This window comes from Carlito syrichta, unplaced genomic scaffold (assembly GCF_000164805.1).
Source record: "Carlito syrichta isolate Samal-C Ts95f unplaced genomic scaffold, Tarsius_syrichta-2.0.1 Scaffold166601, whole genome shotgun sequence".
Taxonomy (NCBI): Eukaryota; Metazoa; Chordata; class Mammalia; order Primates; family Tarsiidae; genus Carlito; species Carlito syrichta.
The window spans coordinates 24,195-46,657 of NW_007110697.1; the positions used below are offsets into that span (position 1 = coordinate 24,195).

The window sequence follows — 22,463 nt, forward strand, 5'->3', positions numbered from 1 at the left end:
CATCTGTAATAAGATAATACAAGAAAATGATTTGGTAAACTAAAATGTATCATTAAAATAAGGAAAGAATTCACAAGTCCACAGATGTTGAACAATATATTCATGCCAGACCATACATTATAGTGGTTCTCTTCAAAGTTGATTTAAGATTCAAGGTTTATGTCACTGCACTTAACAACCATTTATGACTTAACACAGGGCATAAGCAACCATTCAGGCTAAAGTTCCACGTGAGAAATTGTTTTTCTCCTTGAACTTAGTGGTAATACATAAAATGCAATAGTTTCCTCATTTACTGGAATATCAAAGAAGATTCAGGCTAAATTAGAAAAAAAGTTTGGTTGGGATGAAAGGAAGAGTTAGAGACTACTATTCTTCAAGATTTCTCTAAATACTCCTAAAAACAGAAACTCACAGAAGTGATTTATTTTCAAAATTTTTGCATTTTTAAGTGTTTCTTAGTTATAAAAAAAGGATAAGACAATAAAATATTATTCAGCTATAAAAATAACAAAATACTATCAATTACAGCAACATGGTTATAACTGGAGGACATTGGGTTAAGTAAAATAGGCCAGATAGAGAAAAACAAATATTGCATATTTTCATGCATACCTGGGAGTTAAAAATATTAACTCAGGGAAATAGTAAAATGATGGCTACTGTTGCAGGAGGTTTGAGTTCCATTGTCAGCTTAAACCATCAACCTCGGGTTTTTGTCCCACAACCAAGAAGATTAAGGAACATGGACACCAAAAAAATAAGTGAAAGAAGGAGTTTATTAAGCAACAAAGCTCTCTAGAAAACAAGAGGGGGCCCGAAGTGGGTTATCCACTGTTAGGAGTTTTGTGTATTGTGTGTGGTTTTTAATCTTATCTTATTTCTCTCATTTACATCCCATTCGCCCCTTATTTCCTGAGACCCAATCCTTTTTGGGCAAGCAGGTCCTTGACCAAAGTTACTCCCTCTTGAATATTACCCATAAGTACCACAGCAAAGCCCACGCAGGGGGTAAAACTGCAACACAATGTTAATATTATAATAAGCTAAGGTCAAGATAGAATATCTAGTTAAGCTACTGCGCCTGTGTTTAAGCAGCAAAAAGTCCCTTTTAGCAGTACAACCTAGGTTGACAGAATGTTCTTAACCACACTAACCACATTTTCAACCACCAATTATATAATGGGGATGGTACAGGGGGCATTTCTACAGGTGTTAAGTCTCTTTGAGACCCTCCCTTTCAGTCTGCCTAACCAGTTTCTGACTATCTCCTCTCTCACTACCAGAGGCCAGGAAGAGTAATGGGGAGGGGAAATAAAGGGAACGGTTAAAAATAGAAGAAATAAAGTCTAGTGCTTGGTAGCACAACAGGGTGACTATAGTTAACAATAATTTACCATATATTTACAAATAACTATAAAAATAGAACCAGAATGTTCATAATACAATGACAGAGAGTTAGGATGTAAATCATTAAGTTTTAAGGATATATCTTTTTGGCTTACACATCCATCCTTTGGTTTACAAACATGGGCCAAATTGTTTCAGTTAATGTGTCAATTAATTATAAATACTTTTTTCTGGAGCTATCTATTTGATTCTTATTATTAAAACTCTAAGCCGGGCTCGGTAGCTCAGCCTGTAATCCCGCGCTTTGGGAGGCTGAGGTGAGTGGATTGCCTGAGCCCGCGGGTTCAAGACCCACCTGGGCAACTTGGCGAGACCTCATTCCCTACAATAAGTCAAAAAATCAGCCGGGCGTGGTAGCACGCGCCTGTGATTCCGGCTACTCGGAAGGTTGAGGCGGAAGGATCGCCGGAGCCCAGCAGGTCGAGGCTGCGGTGGCCGGGAGCGGCCACTGCACTCCAGTCTGGGCAACAGAGTGAGACTCCAACTCAAAAAAAACCACAAAACTCTAAACATGGCTGGTTCTGCCAATCTGGCCTTCAAGGAAAGAATCCTTAAAGCTTAACTAGGTGAATACTTTTATCTATCTCAAAAATACAGCAGGTAAACCGAAGGTCAGGTGTCAATATTAGTTTTCTCTACATAAATCCAGTGATTTTTAGATGCTTAACACATTGCTTTCTTCTCTGACTGTCATAATCTCATGATTTAGTCATCATTACGTGGTATACAAAATGATACTGATTATTCTTACAGTTTAACGATAAAAAAATTTAATATAACAGTACTAAAACTATTGTAGAAATATTTTCTGTTTGTAGAAAAATAGAATTCCAGAAGCAGTATCGGGCTTAGGCCATATGTGCAGACAGTAACTACTTATGATGCAAACCCATTACTCAGTTGTGAGAGCGTGGAGAATGGAGGTGGAGCGTGTAAGCTTTGTCACCATATAGTTTTACAGTTAAACTCAGCTCTACCAATGATCACATGTATAATTTGGGAACAATTACATAATCTTTCTGTGCTACATTTGTCTTCACCTGCTGGGCTCCAGCGATCCTTCCGCCTCAGCCTTCCAAGTAGCTGGAACTACAGGCACGCGCTACCAAGCCCGGCTAATTTTTTTTTTAGATTTATTGTAGAGATGAGGTCTCACCAATTTTCCCAGGCGGGTCTGGAACTCAGAGGCTCAGGCAATCCACTCACTGCAGCCTCCCAAAGCGCTGGGATTACTGGCTGAGCCACCGAGCCCGGGTTGTCGTGAGTATTATAGTTGACTCTCATAAAGTGCTTAGAATAGTGTCTGGCACATAAAAAAATGTTTTAAAAAGTAGTCGAGATCTGCCTGGGGAGGGGCATACATCATCAACAAGGGTACCAGCACAATGAATATTTGTATACTTAACTCTGAATTGTATGCCACAATTTAAAAATAACTATTTTAAAAAGCATAAAGTGATGTGGATTATATGCTTTCAATTAATTAGTAACCAAGACTATTAAGCCTCATTGTTTGCTTATGAAAATAACTTCATTTTTGGCTCACTGGCATCATAACAGAGCTAAGATCTCTATTATACTTGTTTGCTATTTCACAATATTTGCATAAATATGCCCTCAATCTGGAAAGGTAGCATTAATCAGAATTGTAATCGCTCTGAGAAAGATATAAAAACAAGAGTTCATCTTTCTTTTACCAAAGAGTAGCACAACTCTCAGACTTTTTGAGCTCTGTCCCAACTTTACTCAAGTCTAACTACCTCAAAAATGAAGATATTTTGTATTTTCCTGATCTTTGTCTTCACTGTGTCTTGCGGTCCATCAGGTAATATGTGTTAATAAAGAAAAGATGTAAAGGGTAAAATGTTTTTACAAATGTTTTATTTTTAAAAAGTTATTGTTAGGAGACTCCATATGAACTTTATTTTTTTCATGGAAGAAGAAATGAGTAGAACTGATAGATGATAAAACAATGAAAAAAATTTTCCTCAAGATGTAGAATTCAGTCTGGTTAGCATGTTTAAGTATTCTTTTTTTTAAAAAAAATTTATTTAAAAGATGTGGGGTACAATTCAGGGTTAGGTTTACAAATGTTCATTATGCAGGTACCCTTGCTGATGAGGTGTGCCCCCGCTCCCGTCCCCTGGCAGTTCCCCACTACTGCCAATCCCTTTCTTATAGTATTATGATAATTGTTCAGGGTTAGCTTATGAGTGAGAACATGTGGTACTCAGTTTTCTCTTTCTGTAATAGATCACGGAGTAGGATAGATTTGGAGGTGGATGGCTATTTAGAACACAAAACATGTAGACTATACTTTTCTTTTATTCTTGAGAAAACATATAAATTATAGATTTTAAAACGTTCTCTTTACAAAAAAAGATTTTTAAAAAGCTAGTGGCAAATGAACTATTGTTGTATAAATGAGTATTTATATTGTACCACCATATAGGAGGAAACATCACAAGAAAGTTGCCTGGCATGGTTTCAGAAACAAAATGGATTAACTTTATACTTTAAATAGCTTACTTTATCATCTCTCTATCTAATGAGATTAAATCTAGATTTATGATCGTAGCTACTTTTTCCTAGTTTTACAGAAAAACAACGTTGCACCGAGAAAAACAGACGTTGCACAGAGAAAAAGAGAATGTCAGCTTGTCCGAGGTGTTTGCAAGCCTGAATGTAACTCATGGGAATACATATATAATTATTGTGATGATAATCCCTGCTGTGTAGTACGAGAATACCAAAAGCCTGGCGCTAAAGGAATCACTACTACAAATAAGTCCAATGCAAAGTTTAATTTTGACCTATTTAACAATGTGTTGTTACATGATTAATAAAATGAATTTTTGCTTTCTATCAATCTACTTTTAAGTGGGTGTCCTCTGGCCCCCTGGGTTACACAGCTATATCATAGCTAGTGAGTTCAATGCTGGGTTAGTGCACGAGAAATAAAGAAAGAGTGGTATCATCTCTACTAAATTGACAACATTTTTCTCCACCCATGGGACAAAATAATTTGATCTTTTTCCCTTTACCTCTGACCTACTTATTTGCCTTGTGCAGAAGAATAGTTATTTTTATATGATCTTTGATTTATCAACCATAAATCCTGATTTATACATCTTCCCATGGTTTTCATATAAATGTGTTTGTTTCTTGGACAAAGTTATATACATGTTAATCATATAATAGCAAAGTATTGATAAAAATAATGGTAAGAAAGCACAAACAAATAAAACTGAAAAATGAGTAAAATGGAACATCTTAAGGTTTTACTCATGCAAAAATATATCAAAGTGAATATATCAGAGTGAATATACTAAACTAAAAATAAATGTGTTGAAGACATTTGTTTGTGGCTGATTTATTTTCTTCTTTATAATGTGATGCTGTTTTTACATGTATATACTTATGATTTCATGATCAGAATAAAAGCAAGTTAAAAAACTTTAAAGTCATATATTTTTCTTGTTATAAAATAATAGGCAAATTTAGATAAATACAGAAATGTCCAAAGATAAAAAGTCTAAAAAGATAAAAAGTCTAACAGCCAGAGTTGACTATTAAAATCAATCTTGAACATGGGCAGCCAATTCAACAGTCTTATTTCTTAACCCTTTACTTCTGTCATCTTAAAATTTAAATTAATACTTCTGTTTTTGTTATCACTGAACTCATGTTTCCAGGTTTCCAATTCCACATTAAATTCTATCATAATATTAAAATGATTTCAGCATAAACTTTCTAATAAATTATAAAACATCAGTAAAAGTTTGGAATTCAGAATTTAAAGTATCCACTGAATGTGTTTCCAGGTTTCTAATTCCCCATCAAATTCTATCATAATATTAAAATAATTTCAGCATAAACTTTCTAATAAATTATAAAACATCAGTAAAAGTTTGGAATTCAGAATTTAAAGTATCCACTGAATGTATTTCTTACTTATACCTACAGCAATGATCTGAAAAATATAAAAATTTAGGGCAGAATTCTGACTTAGAAGAAATTAAAGAAATTCAGTTAATTTGAAGTTTAAGAGAAATAGATAATTTCCGGTTTTCTTATTTGAATAATTTGCCTAGCAACGTGATCATTCATTAGGAAATATGAAAAAAGAATATTTGTGACATATTAAGTTTAGACTTTTCTGCTGTATACATGTGTAAAATTCAAGAAAGAAAAATGTGCTTCAAATATATAAATAAATCAAATATAGATTTAGGAGCCATTAACTAAAGCAATGAGATAAGAATGCCCAAAGAACGGTTACAGATTGACAAAACAGTTTGATATCTCAAAGAATGACATGTAAACTATATAAAGAAGAATTGAATCCACAAAGGTGCTAGACAATGAGAATTCACTCTCAGGCTGTGTCTTCTCAAGTGAGTTTCCAGATACAAAAGAATATAAGTAACCCCATTCTCCATTATGCTCTATGTTAACTTTTGTCCTACACAAAACATTAGCATAAAAAATGTTTATATTTAATTTTATGCCTTCAAGTTTCCAAGTAGTTTACTGCACAGCCATATAAATCAGAGTACAGGAGTTTTTTTAAAGTAACAATAAATAATAAATGATAGGCAGGATATCTAGAAAATTAAGTAAAAAAAATCCTGAAAATTAACTACTTTGTGAAAGCAACAGCACTGGCATAAAATTTTCCAAATTCACCTTATAAGAGATCTGCAAATTAACCAGACTTGCACACACACAAAAAAAATCCAAAGAAACTTTATTTAAAATAAGCATGTTGAATCTTGGTAAGAACAAAAATTTTTGATATTTTGGCTTACTTTCTTTCCTCTCTTCCCAGCTCCACAGTACCGTTGTATTCCAGCAGCTTCCCAGTCCATGGTTAACTGTGAATGTACAAAGACTATGTACCTGCAACTCAGTAACAAAAGGACACATAACCCAACTTTAAATATGAGCAAAAGATTTGAATAGGTCTTTTACTAAGGATGATTTACAAATGTTCAGCAAGCATGTGAAAAGATTTTTAATTTCTGAATAGACATCAATAAAATGCAAATTCATACCTCTGTGAGATAAAACTTTCTACCCACTAGGAAGGCTATAATCAGAACAACAGATAATAACAAATGTTGGCTAGTATGTGAAGGGGAAATCAAAACTCTCACACACTGCTGATGAGAATGTAAATTGATACAAATACTTTGAAAAAAACTTCAAAAAGTTAAGCATGGGGTTTCCATTTGACCCTGTAATTTCACTCTAAGGTATACATACAAGGGAAATAAAAACACATGCTGTCACAAAAACTGGTATACACAAATGTTCCCTGTAGCATTATTCATAATGGCTAAAAGGTGGTAATAATGCAGGTGTCTGAAATGAATGGATGGGTAAACATTATGTGGTAAATCTATACAATAAAATAGTATTTGGCAACAAAGTAAAATAGATAAAATAAAATATTATTTGGCAAAAAAACAGAATGATGACATGCTATAACATAGATAAACTTTGAAAACATGTCAGGTGAAAGTAGCCAGTCACAAATTGTAACATATTATATTGTTCCATTTATATGAAATATTCAGGAAAGAAAAATCTATAGAAACATAGATTACTGGTTGCTTAGGGTTCAGGAAAGAGGAATCTAGGGGGCATGATAATTAAAGCATATGGGGTTTCTTTTGATGGTGATGGAGTTCAGGAGACACTACTTCAAAAATGGTGCCTTGGAATTTGAGAAAACACCTTCCCCTTGGTCCTCACCCCTGAAGTAGGCCATAAAACCTAGGTGGCACTTCTTTAACATAGGTCATAAAACCTTCATTCCAGAGATACCCTTACTAAACTCCAAAGGAAAGGAACATCCTTATCATCGAAGGCACAGAAACACCAAGAAGAATCTGAACAAATTACGCTTGCCAAATTCCCCTTATTTTATTACTATTAAATGATACCACTTTTGTCCTATCATATGTCTGCATAACTGTCTACTCTTCATCACAGTTAAGCATAAAAAGTCACAAATTTACCTGTTTCTTTGGGTCTTTATTTCTGAAAGCTCTTTTGCCATGCACAATTTATATTAATTTTGAGGGGCTTTTTTCTTTTTAATTTGTATTCTGTTAAATGGGTCTCAGCCATGAACCTAGCAATGGCTGAGGAAAGAAATCTTTTCTCTTCTGCGGGGTAATAAAAAAAATCTAAAATTGATTGTGATTATGTTGACTATTGGGGCTTAGGAATGGATATTCCAAAAGAAGGTGCTTTAACACGCTGACCTGAAGAAGCTTCAACATCTCTCTGACCTTCCCCCTCTCCTCCTTTCAATCCTCTGTCTGTCCCAAAGCACAGGATGAAGTTGTTCTCTCAAGTTCCCTTATCTGCCTAAAGTCTAAGCCTGCCAAAGAAAGAAGCAGTTACTTCTGTTTTTCTTTTTTCTTATTTGTCATTACTAAACTCATGTTGTAAGAATAAAGATTGAAATCTGTCAATGCAGGCAGAATGGCCCAATCAGTACAGTTCAGTCAGTTATTTCTTTTCCTCCCCTCCCTCCCTTTCATTTCTCCCCCCTCCCCTCCTCTTCTCTTCCTTGGTAGTTAAAGCCTAATCAGGTGCTTGCTTAAGAATTCTGACCTGCATGTAGCCTGAACCCAGCCTGCACATAGCCATCCTTGCACAGTTTTCCTACTTCTTCTTTCAAAGAAAAACTTTTAACAAGTATTAGTCTCTTTACCTATATGCACAGCTGCTTAAGGAAGTCAGATAGTCCAACCTAAATACCAGATACCTGAGATCTAGACCTCCTGCAGCACCAGTGCAGACTGGCACGCATTCAGAGCATGTGATTTTCTAGTTCCCCTTAGTTCATTAGCATATCATTCTAATGCTAAAAGTCTCTGTAGAAAAAAAATTGCTGCCATTTTTTTGTACATGTGACATAAGTACCTTTGTGTACTACACCTGTGTGTCTGAAACTTTATCATGTTCATGCTTGCATACCTTCCCTGCCCTGGGCACAACTCTGTAAAACTCCCACAGCTCCCATTGCCCAGGGAGGAAGCATCTGTGAAGCAGAACTCTCCTTTTCCATCTTCCATCACTGAATAAAACCTGATTGCCTCTCTTTGTGGCCAATGCAAACTAGGGAAAGAACACAGTTAATGGCATCAACATATCTCTAGAGACTTGTGTCACAAGTTGTCTGCTCAGTGGGCCCAACAAACTTTGTTCCAGGATATTTTATGCACTTCATTTCCACTGAATTTTCCTAAAATAATTTACAACACCCCTAACAACACCCACACTTTCCTATCTTTCTTCTCCTAAAAAGAGGAGTATATAACCATCTGAGTCCCATTAATGGTAGGGCAATCACTGTGTGATTTTCCCCCTGTGCACATTAATAAATTGTATGCTTTTTCTCCTATTAATCTGCCTTTTGTCAGTTGACTTTCAGCAAATCTTCAGAGAGCAAACAGGAGGTTTCCCATGGCTTCCACATTACAAAACTTCATGACTATATTAAGAACCATTACATTTTACACAATAAACTGGTAAATTGTTTGGTATGTGAATTAGATCTCAATAATATTGTTATGAAAAAATATATAGACAAACTTCCTTCAGAAATTATGCAAGCCAAAAGAAAATGCATCAATACATTTAAATACTGGAAAATACTATCAACCTAGAATTCTACTTTGTAGAAAAAGAAGTACAAAAAGCAAAATAAAGACATTTTTAAGCAAAAGTAAATAAATAAAAACTGAAAGAACCTTTGCCCGTCACCATTTCTTAAAGAAAATTTAAACAAAATTAATTCAGAAAAAGTTTACAAGCTAGAAACTAGGATTCACACAAAACAACAAATAGAATTGAAATTCATTATTTTGTGAGTAAATTAAAACAATTTTTCCTCCAATTTTTAATTTTATGAAAGATAATTGATTGCATAAAGTAAAAGTAATAGTATATTGTGCAGTTTATAATACTGAAGAAGGAACTGCAAGATAGTAACCCAAGGCATGAGAAGGGAGAATAGAAGTATAGGGTTGTAAGGCTCTTATATATGAAAATTAAAGACCTATTATAAACCATTGATATTAAACCATGGAGCAAGAGGTATATAGATATATAGATATATCCAATGAGATAAACTGTAATAATAAACAATCCCTAGACAGAAAGAGATGAATAAAGCAAGAAAACAAAGGCAAGAAAAATAGAAGACAAACAATAGAGCAAGTTGAAACACTGCATATTTAAATTTAATTAAATATAAATTTTGTGATCATAGCAATTAAAAGGCAGAGAATGTAAGCTAGAGTATTATATTAGTTTCCATTTCTACGGAACAAATTCCCACTATAAGTACAATCTTTATTATCTCATAGATTATATACATCAGGATTCAGAAACAACTTAACATGTTGCCTCTGATGAGATTTCATTCAAGCAGGTAACCTGTGCTGCAGTCATCTCAAGACAACTGAGTTGAAGGTTCTGCTTCTTGGCAGGCTTCAGTTCTTAGGGACTATTAGACTTAAGACTCCAGTTTTTCAGTTGTTAAATGGAGGGTTCATATTTTCCCCACATCACTTGGACCTCTACAGAATTCTCACAGCACAGCACCTTACTTCCGCTAGCATAAGTAGTCTGGGTGAGAAAGCCATAGAGATTGAAAAAATAGAGGAACAAAGAGAGGCAGACCCATACAGAGACAGAGACACAGAGCTCAAGACTGTAACCACAGTCTTTTAAAATGGTTATATTAGAAAATAAGAAATGTCTCAAGTCAATGACTTAAGTTTCTTTTCTAAGAATCTAAAAACAATAGTATAAAGTAAACCCAACTTTATGATGTTCATTTTATATCATGGAACTTTTAACTGAAAGAAGAAAATGATAAAATAAAAGCTATCAACTAAGTAAAATGTGAGCAAACAATAGAAAAAACATGAAAACTATTACTGATTCTTTAAAGGTAAATTTTTTTCAAAAATTTCTCTCTAAAAGAGAAAGGGAGAGGGAAACACAAATTACCAATATTAGAAATGAAATAGGAGAAATAACTACATATGCAACAGATATTAAAAGAACAATAAGGAAATATAACAAGCAACATTTTGCCAATGCTTTTACAACTTATATGAAATGAAAAATTTCCTTAGATAACACAAACTACTCATATACAGCCAGAAGATATTTGCAACTTGAATAGTTTTAAGTCAATTTAAAAAAATTATTTATATTTAAAAACTTTCCCACATAGAAAATTATAGGTACAGATGGCTTCACTGTTGAATTCCACCAAATATTTAATAATGAAGTTATATACAAACAATTCAGTACATAAAATAGAAGAGAACATTTCCCAAATTATTTTAGGATGCCATCATTACCTTAATATCAATATTTGAAAAAGGAATTACAAGAAAACTACAGATTAATAGTCCTCATGAACATAAAACTTTTTAATAAAATCCTGTCAAATACAATGCAAATTTAGTTTCACAGTCAGAAATCAATAACCATAATTCCTTATATTAAAAGAAATAAGCAAAAACTGATTATCTTAATATATAAAAACAAGTATTTAAAGTGGTATAATAACAAACTGGTTTATAATTTTTAAAAAATATTTGTATAAGAGTTCAAGTCTAGCTTGGGCAACATAGTAAGAGACCCTATCTCTAAAAAAGAAATGACAATAATTAGCCAGATGTGGTGGTGCATGTCTATAATTCCATTTACTTGGAACTGAGACAGGAGTAGTCCTCAAGCCTAGGAATTTGAGATTGCAGTGAGCTCTGGTCACACAACTGCACTCCAGCCTCAGCAACAGAATGAGAACTTGTCTCTAAAATAAGTAAGTAAATAAAATTAAATATTTTTAAAATCTTGGCAAGTAGAAATAGAGGGAGACTTCTTCAGCCTTATAAGATACAGTTCTCAAAAACCTAGAGTTAGCCTAATTCTTTTTTGTTTAGACTGGAAAATATAGTTTATTTAGAAAGTAAGTTGGGGGGAGAGAGAGAGAGAGAGAGAGAGAGAGAGAGACAGAGAGGAGATTTACCTCCCCAAGGTAAAGTAGGGGACTAAAGTTAGGAAACATGGTGACCATAGCTCAAGGAGCCATGTGAACACACTAGAGTTTAACAAAGCAATGGCAAGTCGGGGGTGAGGGGAGAGAGAGAGAGAGAGAGAGGAGATTCACCTTCTCGAGGTAGGGAAGGGGCCGAAGGGTAGCCCATGCATTTATGACTAAAGGAGCTTCAGGGCTCCAGGAACAAAGCAATGGCGAATGGAGAGAGAAAGAGAGAGAGAGAGAGAGAGAGAGAGAGAGAGAGAGAGAGGAGATTACCCCCCCCCAAGGTAGAGGAAGGAGTCAAAGCTAGGAAACATGGAGATCATGGCTCAAGGAGCCACAGGGTCAGATCATAGCTTAGCAAAACATGGCCTAGAGCTAGTCTAATTCTTATGGTCAAAGATCAAAATGAATATACAAGGCAGGATATTCATTCTCCCCACTTTGATTCAGCATTCAAAGAGAATCCTAGAATGTGCAGCAAGAAGAATAAATAAGGTATTGGAAAGAAATAAGAAAGAAAGTATATTTACTTAGAACAACATGATTATCTCTGTAGCAAATCCTAAAAATCTAAAAATAAAGATATTAGGACTAATAATTGAATTTGCAAGATTATTGATACAAGATCAGTATAAAACCAATTATATTTCTGCACATTAGCAATAAATACTTAGAAATGAAATTTTAAAAATTCTATATATAAAAGCATTCAAAATAATAACATAGTTAAAAGGATACACACACAAACACACACGGCCTCTCTACACACTGAAAATGACATTGCTGAGAAAAATTAAAGAAACCTAAATAATGAAGGGATAAAACTTAGTTATATATTGGAAATGTTGTTAAAATGTCAAATCTCATCAAACTTATCTACATATTCAACAGAATCTCAATCAAAATTCCAGCAAGCTTTTTAAATAGTTATTGACAACCTTACTCAAAATGTATATGGATATTAAGTAAGAACTAAAAATAGCCACAACAATTTGAAGGTTTTAGAACTAAGTTGTAAAGTTTACAGTACTTGAATTCAGATTTTAGTATAAAATTATAGTAATCAATAGAATTTTGCATTGGCATAAAGAAGAAAAACGTAGATCAATGAAACACACCATAATATATATCAGAAACAGACCATAATATATATCAACGTAAGTAGTAAAGAGTAACATAAATTAATGACAAGATGGCCAGGCAAAGTGGTTCACGCCTATAATCCCAGCACTGTGGTAGGCCAAGGCAAGAGAATTCCTTGAGTCCAGAAATTCAAAACCTCTCTGGGCAACACAGCAAGACCACGTCTGTATAAAAAATTAGCTGGGCATGGTGTCATGTGCTTGTAGTCCCAGTTACTTGGGAGGTTGAAGCAGAAGGATTGCATAAGCCTAGGAGGTCAAGTCTGTGGTGAGCCGTGATCGTGTCACTGCACTCCTCCAGCCTGGGAGACAAACTGAGACCATGACTCAAATAATAATAATCAATAATAATAATAATAACAACAATAATAAGTGATAAAAGTGAGGCTCAACATTTGGGTCTTGTACATGAATAATTTGGGAGAAGTTCATGAAATAATAATTTGGGAGGAAAGTAATGGGATTATAGATATAACTAGGGATTTTTAAAATATGGACATATTCATAAATTTACATACCAGTTTAGTAACTAAAATAAATGTTGAAAAGTAATTAGTATTTCAATGAACAATGATCATTGTTTTGTATCTGAAATGGCAAATTAATATTTTTTTAAAACACATTCCATACATACCCCTTAGTGTTGCTCACCACTGATATGATGATGCCATGTTTACGCTATCATTCACATAAGATTCCTTCCTAAACCTCAATTACTTTCAAGTGTTTTCAATTTGGGTAATTCTGCCCACAGTCCTAGTCATTGGAGCAGAGACAGGTACACAAAATTAAAACAATTTCCACATAAAGAGAGTTTCTCTTCTGTTAGGAAACTATAAATAGTAAGCATCTCTTGGTTTTTTGGAAAGTGTTCTAGTCTCTAGATTCTTTTACCAAACATTTCAACAGCTTCTTTCTACAGAATGAAGACCTTTTACTATTTCCTTCGTTTTCTGTGTTTTGTGACCCTCATTCTACCAGGTAAAAATGGATGTTTCTGGTCTATTTCTAACATATAGCTTTTAACTAGAGACAGAAATTCTAGATTATTAATTGAAAAATGCAGCTTTTAAAACTATTTTATCAATTAAAGAAATGTCTTGATTATATTGAATCTTGATTTCCTCATTGAGAATCTTATTATACTACAGTATTTTACCCACCTCATTTTCAAAATTAATATGCAGATAAATGAGATAATGAAGCTTAAGATACTTATCTTTTTTGAACTTTAAGTTTGCATTTCAGATATTTAAATGATTGAGAAAACCATTAATTTTTTTTAGATTGGAAAATATAGTTTATTTAGAAAGTAGATTAGAGAAAGAGAGAAAAGAGGCATCTACCTCCCCAGACTGGGGAGGGGACTAGAGCTTACAGAGAAGCTAGGCAGCCCATATTAAATTTATTGATATGATTCAGAAGTGAAAGTCTTAATAATAATTCATCCAGGAAAGATGAATGGACTGAGGAAAACCAGTGTATATCTCTTGGAATATCAATAAAAGAATCTATAAAATAATCCAAGATGAAGCCTCAAAGTATGTTGGGCAATGAGGCAATGTAGGAATCAAAGGGCTCAAACATCCTTGTCAAGTTAGTCATTGTACTGGTAAAAGAATACACCAATGCCCTTAAGATATGATCAAAAAAAAAAAAAAAGAAAAATATGTACAATGAGTCCCTTGGGGGTTGTCATATTATATTCTTGAAAGGTATAGCCACTGAAGCAATCTGGACTCTCCCACAGTGACAATGTAAATTTGTATCTATTTGACTTACAGTTTGGCTCTAGAAAGAAATAAAACTACACTCAAACTCAGAAGATCTAGATTTTACTACTAGTTCACTACTTAATAGCTTTATGAACTTTGCCACTCAGAGAATTTAGCTGATTTGTCAATGTTCTTAAAAGAAAACATAAGCACACTCAGTAATAATACACTTTTTAAAAATTAAAAACTGCTCATAATTGATTGTCTGTTTGTAACCTCAAAAGACTCCTGTTGGATTTAGTGACATATTGTGTTGGAAAGTAGCCTTACAAACTAAAAATTATATTACCAACTTAGGTTTTATTAGGAAAAACAAGTAATTCTCTAAGCATACTTGCAAGCTACTTGAATAAACTCAGATAAATTACTGAAAGGATATAATTTAGAAGGTCTATGTAAGTATGTTTAAATGGTAAGAATAGTGGAATTATAGCAATAATTGAAGTTTGGGAAATGTCTTAAATTCTGATGAAGAGCTTTGAAATTTAGAGTAAGAGACTTGTATTTGGACCTTGGAGAGTAAAAGAAAGCAAGACAAGAAGTAAATATGAATGTCTGGCATATGCCAAACACCATTCCGTAGTTTTTCATGTAGGTATGCAATCTGACCTCCCAAATAACATTGGAAAATGACTGTTATGACCTCTTTAATAGAAAAGGAAAGTTACATTAAAGGAGAAAATTTTTCAATGCCACGCCTATATTACGATTTGTCATAAGTGGAATACAAATACAAGATTTTCAGATCTCAGCATATTTGTTCTTTCTACTTTATCGCAATGCTTTCTATAGATGACACTAAGTTTAACAAACCTACTGAATAGATATATTGGTCAAAAGCAGCAAGTTCACTCAAGAAGGAAACCACCCACATCAGATGTATACAGTCTGTACATCATCAAACTCTACATTTGCTGAGCACTGCAGAAAGCTTTAAATAAGGCTTTGAAGACGCCTGGGCTAAGAAAAGTTTAACCACAGGCTTTATTTTACCCTTTGATCATCCAAAAGATACTAAGTTATAATGTCCACTGGAAGGGACAAAGTGCTCTATATTTGGCCTTTGAATAGACCGAGAAAACAAAAAGGGTAGTATAAGGTATCAGAGTGGCTGGTTTTGAAGAAATTCATAGAGTAGTATATATAAGTAGGACAAAAAACCCACTCTAAGTATATGCCTTGTGAGAATGTAAGAGAAGTGTTTGGTTCAAACAGGGAATATCATACTGGAGAGTCCAATTGTAGAAAATGTACTGAAGCTAATGCTGATAATGCATAAAACATGGAGAAATGAGCAGTCATTTAAAGGAAATACAAATATAATATAATTCATATAGTGAAGACAGCATACTATCGTTTATGGAGTGAGCTTGCCATTCCAGAGATCAGAGTGTATTTTGAGGAACTGTGTTTTCTTTGTAGCTATGAAGAAAGCTTTAGTTCTCTTAACTGTACAATGGATGATGTTATTAATTTCATAAAGTTTTGTAAAGATTAAAAAAAGTGTTTCTCACATTGAACATCATATTTCAATATTTCAAGAAATGAGGAAGAATGAATAGAAGTATAGAGAATAGAAGAAAAGGAGAGAAAGTAACAGAGATATGGTAGTCCAGGTATAACAACTTCTTAAGATGTCTCATAATAGGCTATGAATTTCAAATAGCAGAACCATGGTGACTTGAGTAACTGTACAGGATATTATGTTGCTTGGTGAATGGAAGGCTAAATTAAGAATAGCATAGGAGAGATATTCACCTATGATGAAATGTTGGCAAGAGGCCAATATTGGTTTTTGTCTTGTAGAGTTTACTAAGATTAAAATTACAGTAACTAAGGTGATAAAATTTCCTTCACTCATCAAGGAAATTTGGTTACTTGGGAAACACATATAAAAAATTACCAAAAAACTTACTAAAAAAATAAAGAACTCCATAATAATAGTGGGAGATGATAATAACCTTACTCAGTTACAGAGAAAACAGAGCAAAAGAAACAACACAAAAGTAAGAACACAGAATATTTAAACAAGATCATTAGCAAAACATTAACTCCAAGAAGAAATCTCAATAAATATTGAAAAAATTTGGAACTGAATGGTAATAAAAAAGAGATGAATCAAAGTTTATAGTAATGTTTTCAAGGAAATTCATAGTTATATCCATATATCTAAAATGAGTTAAGTTTAAAAATGTAACTAAAAATTTAACTGATAAAGTTAGAAAAATAAAATCAAGTTAAACCCACAGTAACAAGTATATAATAAGACATAACTAGAAACAGACACTAGAGAAAATCACAAGGGCCACATTTTGCTTTTGAAAAAGATTAATAAATTTAAAAAGCTTTAACAAAACTGTAAAGAAAAAACAGCAATAACAAAAGAAACTTTATCAGAGATATTAGCATATATGCTACAGATATCAAAATGTTCTTGTAGGAATGTTATTAACAACTTCAGGATGATAAACTCAAAAATTTATAAGCATTAAATAATTTCTGAGAAAATGCATCATAACAAAGAACAACTACAAAAAGTAGAAATAGAAATCTAAACGCTTCTAAATCCACAATGGGAATAAAATTCATAATAATTAAGATCCTATAAAGAAAACACCTAGCAAAGATAGTTTCACTGTTTAATTCTAAACATAAAAGAAACAAAACCAATTATACACTAATTTTTCTAGAGAATAGGACATGAAAGAATGCTTCTAACTTATTTTATGAGATCAACAATACCTAGTATTAAAACTGATCAGTAGTTTAAATACAACAAGAAAGAAAACTAAAGGTGAGTTTCACTAGTTAATATAGATGCAAAAATACTTAAAAGCAAAACAAAACAAACACAAAACTAGAATTAAAGCTCATAATAACACAAGTTTGTTTTAATTGCTACCTTTCAAGTTTAGCATAATATTCTAAAATCAATGCTACTTCATGAAACCATTACAGAAGAAAGTATATGTAATCAATTCAATAGATAAATATTATTTTGGTAATTTTTTTATTTTTAAAAATTCTCAAAAAATTAATAATAAATAGAATTAAATTATTGCATCTAATTAAATTTATCTTTACAAAACTATCCATTACACATGCTAATAAAGGACAACATAATTTAAATATTCACTTAGAGATCAGAAATAAAATAAGAGTGCATAGTATCACTAATTTCAATTAACATTGCAATAGAATCCTAACCAGTGCACTAAGAAAATAATAAGTTATGTTTTTAAAATATGTAAATAGAAGAAAAACTATCATTATTCAGTTTTCATGATAGAGTATGTAGAAAAAGCATAAGAATTCTCAGTTAAGTTAAAATAATTAGTGAGTTAGCAAGATTGTTGAATACAAAATCAATATAAAGATCAATTAGAATTCTATGTATTAAGACCTAGAAGAAAATTATATTATATATTCATTACCTTTTAGAATAGCATTAAAATATCAACTCTAAAGGAATAATTCTAAAGAAAAATGTATAAGATGACTACCCACAGAGTTAAAAAATACTGAGAGACTAAAAAAGACAAATACAGAGAAGGCTATGTTATATTAATGGATTGGAGGATACATTGCTGTAAAGCTGTCCATGTCAATATCAATATTTCTTAAATTGATTCATAATTACATCATAAAAGGTATTGCTTTGTTTGTGAAGACTGACATAGTGATTTTGGAATTTGTATGGAAATCTAAAGCACTGAATAATAATCAAAATATTATCAAAGGAAAATTAATGTGGAAGAACTTGCACAAGACAGTGTTATATTGAAAGGAAAAAAATGTATCAGTGGAGCAGAATAGAGAATTCAGAAATAAATAAAGATGACACTGTAGTACTGCAAAACAATGTGGCAAATAAACTTCTAAATAAACAGAGTGGGTTTATTCAATAGCCATAAGAAGAAAACATGAAATTTGCAATTGAAATATTGCCTTTTATCATGAAAAAAACTCAATTCCAAATGACCTGTAGTTGCAAACATGGAAAGGCAAAACAATAAAACATGTAAGTTGATGTTCGAGAATTTACTAATGATCTTGGCATACAAAAAGTAGTATTTCTTTTTGAGTAGAAAACAACAGCATTGACTGTATTAAAATTAGAAAAGTTTTGTAAATCAAAAACATCATTAAGTAAAAAAGGCAATCTCCATATTGAGAAAAAATATTTGCAATATATTTATCTTATAAAGCAATCATAACTTGAGTGTTAAAAGAACATATATAAGATACATTAAAAAGATACATTATAGAATAAAGGCAAAGATTGATTACTTTCTAAACAATAGACATCTATTGGGTCAGAAATCATAAGAAAAGATGTTATACTTCCTCAGTAATCAGAAAAATTTTATTACTAAATATAAAATAAGATGATATGTACAAGGTAGCATTACATTTCATTAGAATTACTATATTAAAAATTCAAGCATTGATTAGGTTTTACATGTCTGAAACTGTTATATATTGCTGCTATAAGTTAAAATTAGTACAGTGATTTGAAAAGATGTTTGTCATTATCTACTGAAGTTAAAGAAATGCAGGCGTATTGCCGATGTATTTCATCCTTATGGATTTGCTCAACAGAAGTATCTAGGCATGTGCCTCAAGAGTCAGACACAGTTTATACACTGAAAACAATTTAAATATTCATCAGTATATAAATCTAAAATGTAACACATGTATATAACATTATTATATGATAATTAAAATGGAGAAATTTCAAGTTCATAAAATATGGACAAATTCAAAAACAACAAAGTTTTGTGTGAATAAAATGAGGTGTTAAAAAAATGACCTGAACTGTTGCATTCACATAAAGTTTCAAAATGAGCAGAAAAAAAATAAGTCCCAATAATGGTTTATTTTGGAAATGAAGGAGTGATAAGGAATAGTGATTGTGAGGAGGCACAAATACCGTGATAGCAATGTACTATTTCTTGACTTGGGCAATGTTTACATGTGTTTAATGTTTAATAATGCTCTTAACTAAGTACTTTGTTGGGATATTCTTCCTCAAGTTTCTTTTCTTTTTTTTAAGTTAATGTATGAAGAAATAAAAAATAACATACTGTAGCATTTTTCTATTATACACTTTGCTAATTTAAGCTGTTTGCTTCTGTTTCTAAAATCTATAGCTATATTTGCAAAATGCTTGATAGAAAAAGATAGAGTTTGTGAGATTTAGAATATAACATTAATTAACAATACCATGAAAATTATTTCAAAGCATGAATAATTTTAAAATAAATATTATAGAATAATTATTTAATCATTTAGAAGAAGTGAAATGAAGTTACTACATATCTGACAATTACAATTAATATAAAGAGAAAAATATTATAATAAACAAAATATTATAATGAAAAAATTATATGCAAGAGTATCTTGTTGTAAAGATCGAATACTACATGGTGACTTTATACATTTCTGTATATCAAAATTATGACTGTTTACATTTTTAAAAATTGAATATGTATTTATATTGTAAAACTGTTACTCCCTAAAATCTAAAACTAACAAAACAAAAAACAACCAAGGAAGAATAATCTGTAATAAATATGACACATAAAAATTATTATCCATAAAATAGTTTTAAAATTCTGGATTTATTATATTAAAAAAATTATCTCAATAGCATGCTCAACAAAGTATATAAATAATTAATTTAACAAAAGGAAATAAAGTAAACATAAATAAATAAAGACAAAAATTAAAATTGCAATTAATTTCATTTTATTTAGGACAAAAAGTTACATACATTGTTGGTGGCAGTACTAGAACTCTGGAATCAAATTCTTTTTCAACTTTCTCCAAGCATATATCATATAAATATTAAAAGGTATAAGATATATTTGTGTATCAAAATCCTAAGTATTAAAATTTTAGATCTGACTTGATTGTCCAGAAATAGGTGAAAGCCTGCATAAATTGTCATGTAACTAAAAATTCTTGAATCTTATTGAGGAGGATAATATATGGCATAAAACTGTATATGAATTAAAAACAAATTTCAATTTTATATATATATACATAGAGGTATGGAATATTTTTAGTGTATTTATATTTTTTGGGTATGTTCTAAATTGGATATCATGTACATAATGTATTTTACATAATCAGAAGTCATAAATGCTTAAATAAGAGATCAGTAATTTCAGTAACTCTTCTTTTACTATAGTCACATGTACCTTGATGGATGCTGATCGTTGCATAAAACTTAATGGTCGCTGTAAAAAAGACTGTCATAGAAGTGAAAGGCGAATTGACTCATGTTTCTTGCCAAATAAAGTTTGCTGCATCAAGAGGCTGCTTGACAAATATTGAAAAGGAAGACATACCTCTGAACAAAGAAGTTACCTGTGCACCACTGCAGAGAGGTATAGAAGTAGAACTAGGACCTATGAACCTTTGAAATAAATAATTAAACATATAAGCTAACATTTCTATCTTTCTTTATAGCTATTACTTACATGTATAATAAAATGAGGTCAATTTTTTTTATTATCTCTGACCTAGAGGCTTTTATATAAGCATATCTGGAGCTAATTTTCTAACATATGGATGCCATGTTTGCTTTAATTTATGTCCACTTTAAATCTCTTGGGTCACCTAAACTCAAACAATTGAACATTTCCCAATTTAGCCATGATTTCATTAGAAACTTGAATTATGCAAATCAATATCCATGGGCTTATCATTTGTCTAAATATCATCATCAGGTTATAGGAGTAAAGACACAGAAACCCTAAGCAAGAGATAAAAATATAAGTTCCAGCAGGGCATGGATATAGTAACTAGCCCTTTCTCTATCTCCTTGCAAGGTTCTGTTCACTCAAAAGGGGTATTAATCTAGTAATACCTGACCCATTAAAAACTGGGTTTAAATGCAATCTGAACTTTTGCTAAAGCATTTAGACTAATAAAACAATCCCTGAGTATATTATTAGTCTTTTCATACTTAGCACTGCATGAGATGGAACAATTCATTAAGATCTGTTCTTTCAACCTCAATGTAAATACTACACAGTACAAGTAGTTTTTATAATACTAAAATATGAAGGAAAATATGAAGAACTTGTTTACCAGATAAAAACAAAGGACAACTTTACCTTGTTTCACAATTTTACCAGGCACCAAAACTTATTTGTTTTTAAAAAATTAACTGGCCATTGTCTTGCTAAGCTATGACCTGGCCATGTGTTCTTTGAGCTATGGCTGCCCCTATGTTTTACTAAACTTTGCCCTCTGCCCCCACCTTGGGGAGGTGAATTCTGTCTCTAATTTACTTTCTAAATAAACTATATTTTCTAATCTAAAAAAAAATTAACTACTGATTTTGTATTATTGGTTTTCTGTTGTTGGTGCTGTTGTTTTTAATTGGAGTTCTTGTGAACTTAATGAAATGTCTACCATATTAATTAAAACAGGAATCAACAAGGAATACTGTACTAGGGCAGGAATCAAAGAGCCATTAAGAATTTGAGTGATTTGTAGAGTAACCCCTCCCTTATTTATGGTTTCAATTTCCACAGTTTCAGTTACCTGTAGTCAACCACAGTCTGAAAATATTATATAGAAAATTCTAGAAACAAAAAACTTCTAAGTTTTAAATTTTGTGCCATTGAGTAGCATGATAAAAATCTTGTGCCATCCTGCTTCATCCCTCTGGAGACATGAATCATCCTTTTGTCCAGTGTATCCATGCTGTCTCCATTACGTATCCATCAGTCACCTAGTAACCATCTCAGTTATCAGGTCAACTGTCACAGAATAGCAGCGCTTGTATTCAGGTAAATGTGATTTTACTTAATAATGGCACCAAAGCTCAAGACAGTGGTGCTGGCAATCCAGATATGCTGAAGAGAAGTTGTAAAGTTCTTCCTTTAAGTGAAAATATAAAAGGTTTTGACTTAATAATAAAATAAGATTGTAGACGGAGTTTGTTAAAACCTAGAGAAAGAACAAACCCTATCTGAGACATTGTGCAGAGGTAAGACTAAAATTACATTTATTTTTGCTGTCGCACCTCAA

General features: G+C 32.1%; 2 protein-coding genes across 2 annotated transcripts; both read left to right on the forward strand.

The window, feature by feature from the left end:
• The first annotated feature begins 3,177 nt into the window (after positions 1-3,177).
• On the forward strand, positions 3,178-4,253 carry DEFB113 (defensin beta 113). The gene is made up of 2 exons (XM_021709139.1): positions 3,178-3,235; positions 4,003-4,253. The coding sequence occupies exons 1-2, from the start codon at positions 3,178-3,180 to the stop codon at positions 4,251-4,253; spliced, it is 309 nt and encodes a 102-aa protein (XP_021564814.1).
• Positions 4,254-13,562: 9,309 nt separating this feature from the next.
• DEFB114 (defensin beta 114) lies at positions 13,563-20,756 on the forward strand. The gene is made up of 2 exons (XM_021709140.1): positions 13,563-13,620; positions 20,611-20,756. The coding sequence occupies exons 1-2, from the start codon at positions 13,563-13,565 to the stop codon at positions 20,754-20,756; spliced, it is 204 nt and encodes a 67-aa protein (XP_021564815.1).
• Positions 20,757-22,463: the final 1,707 nt, after the last annotated feature.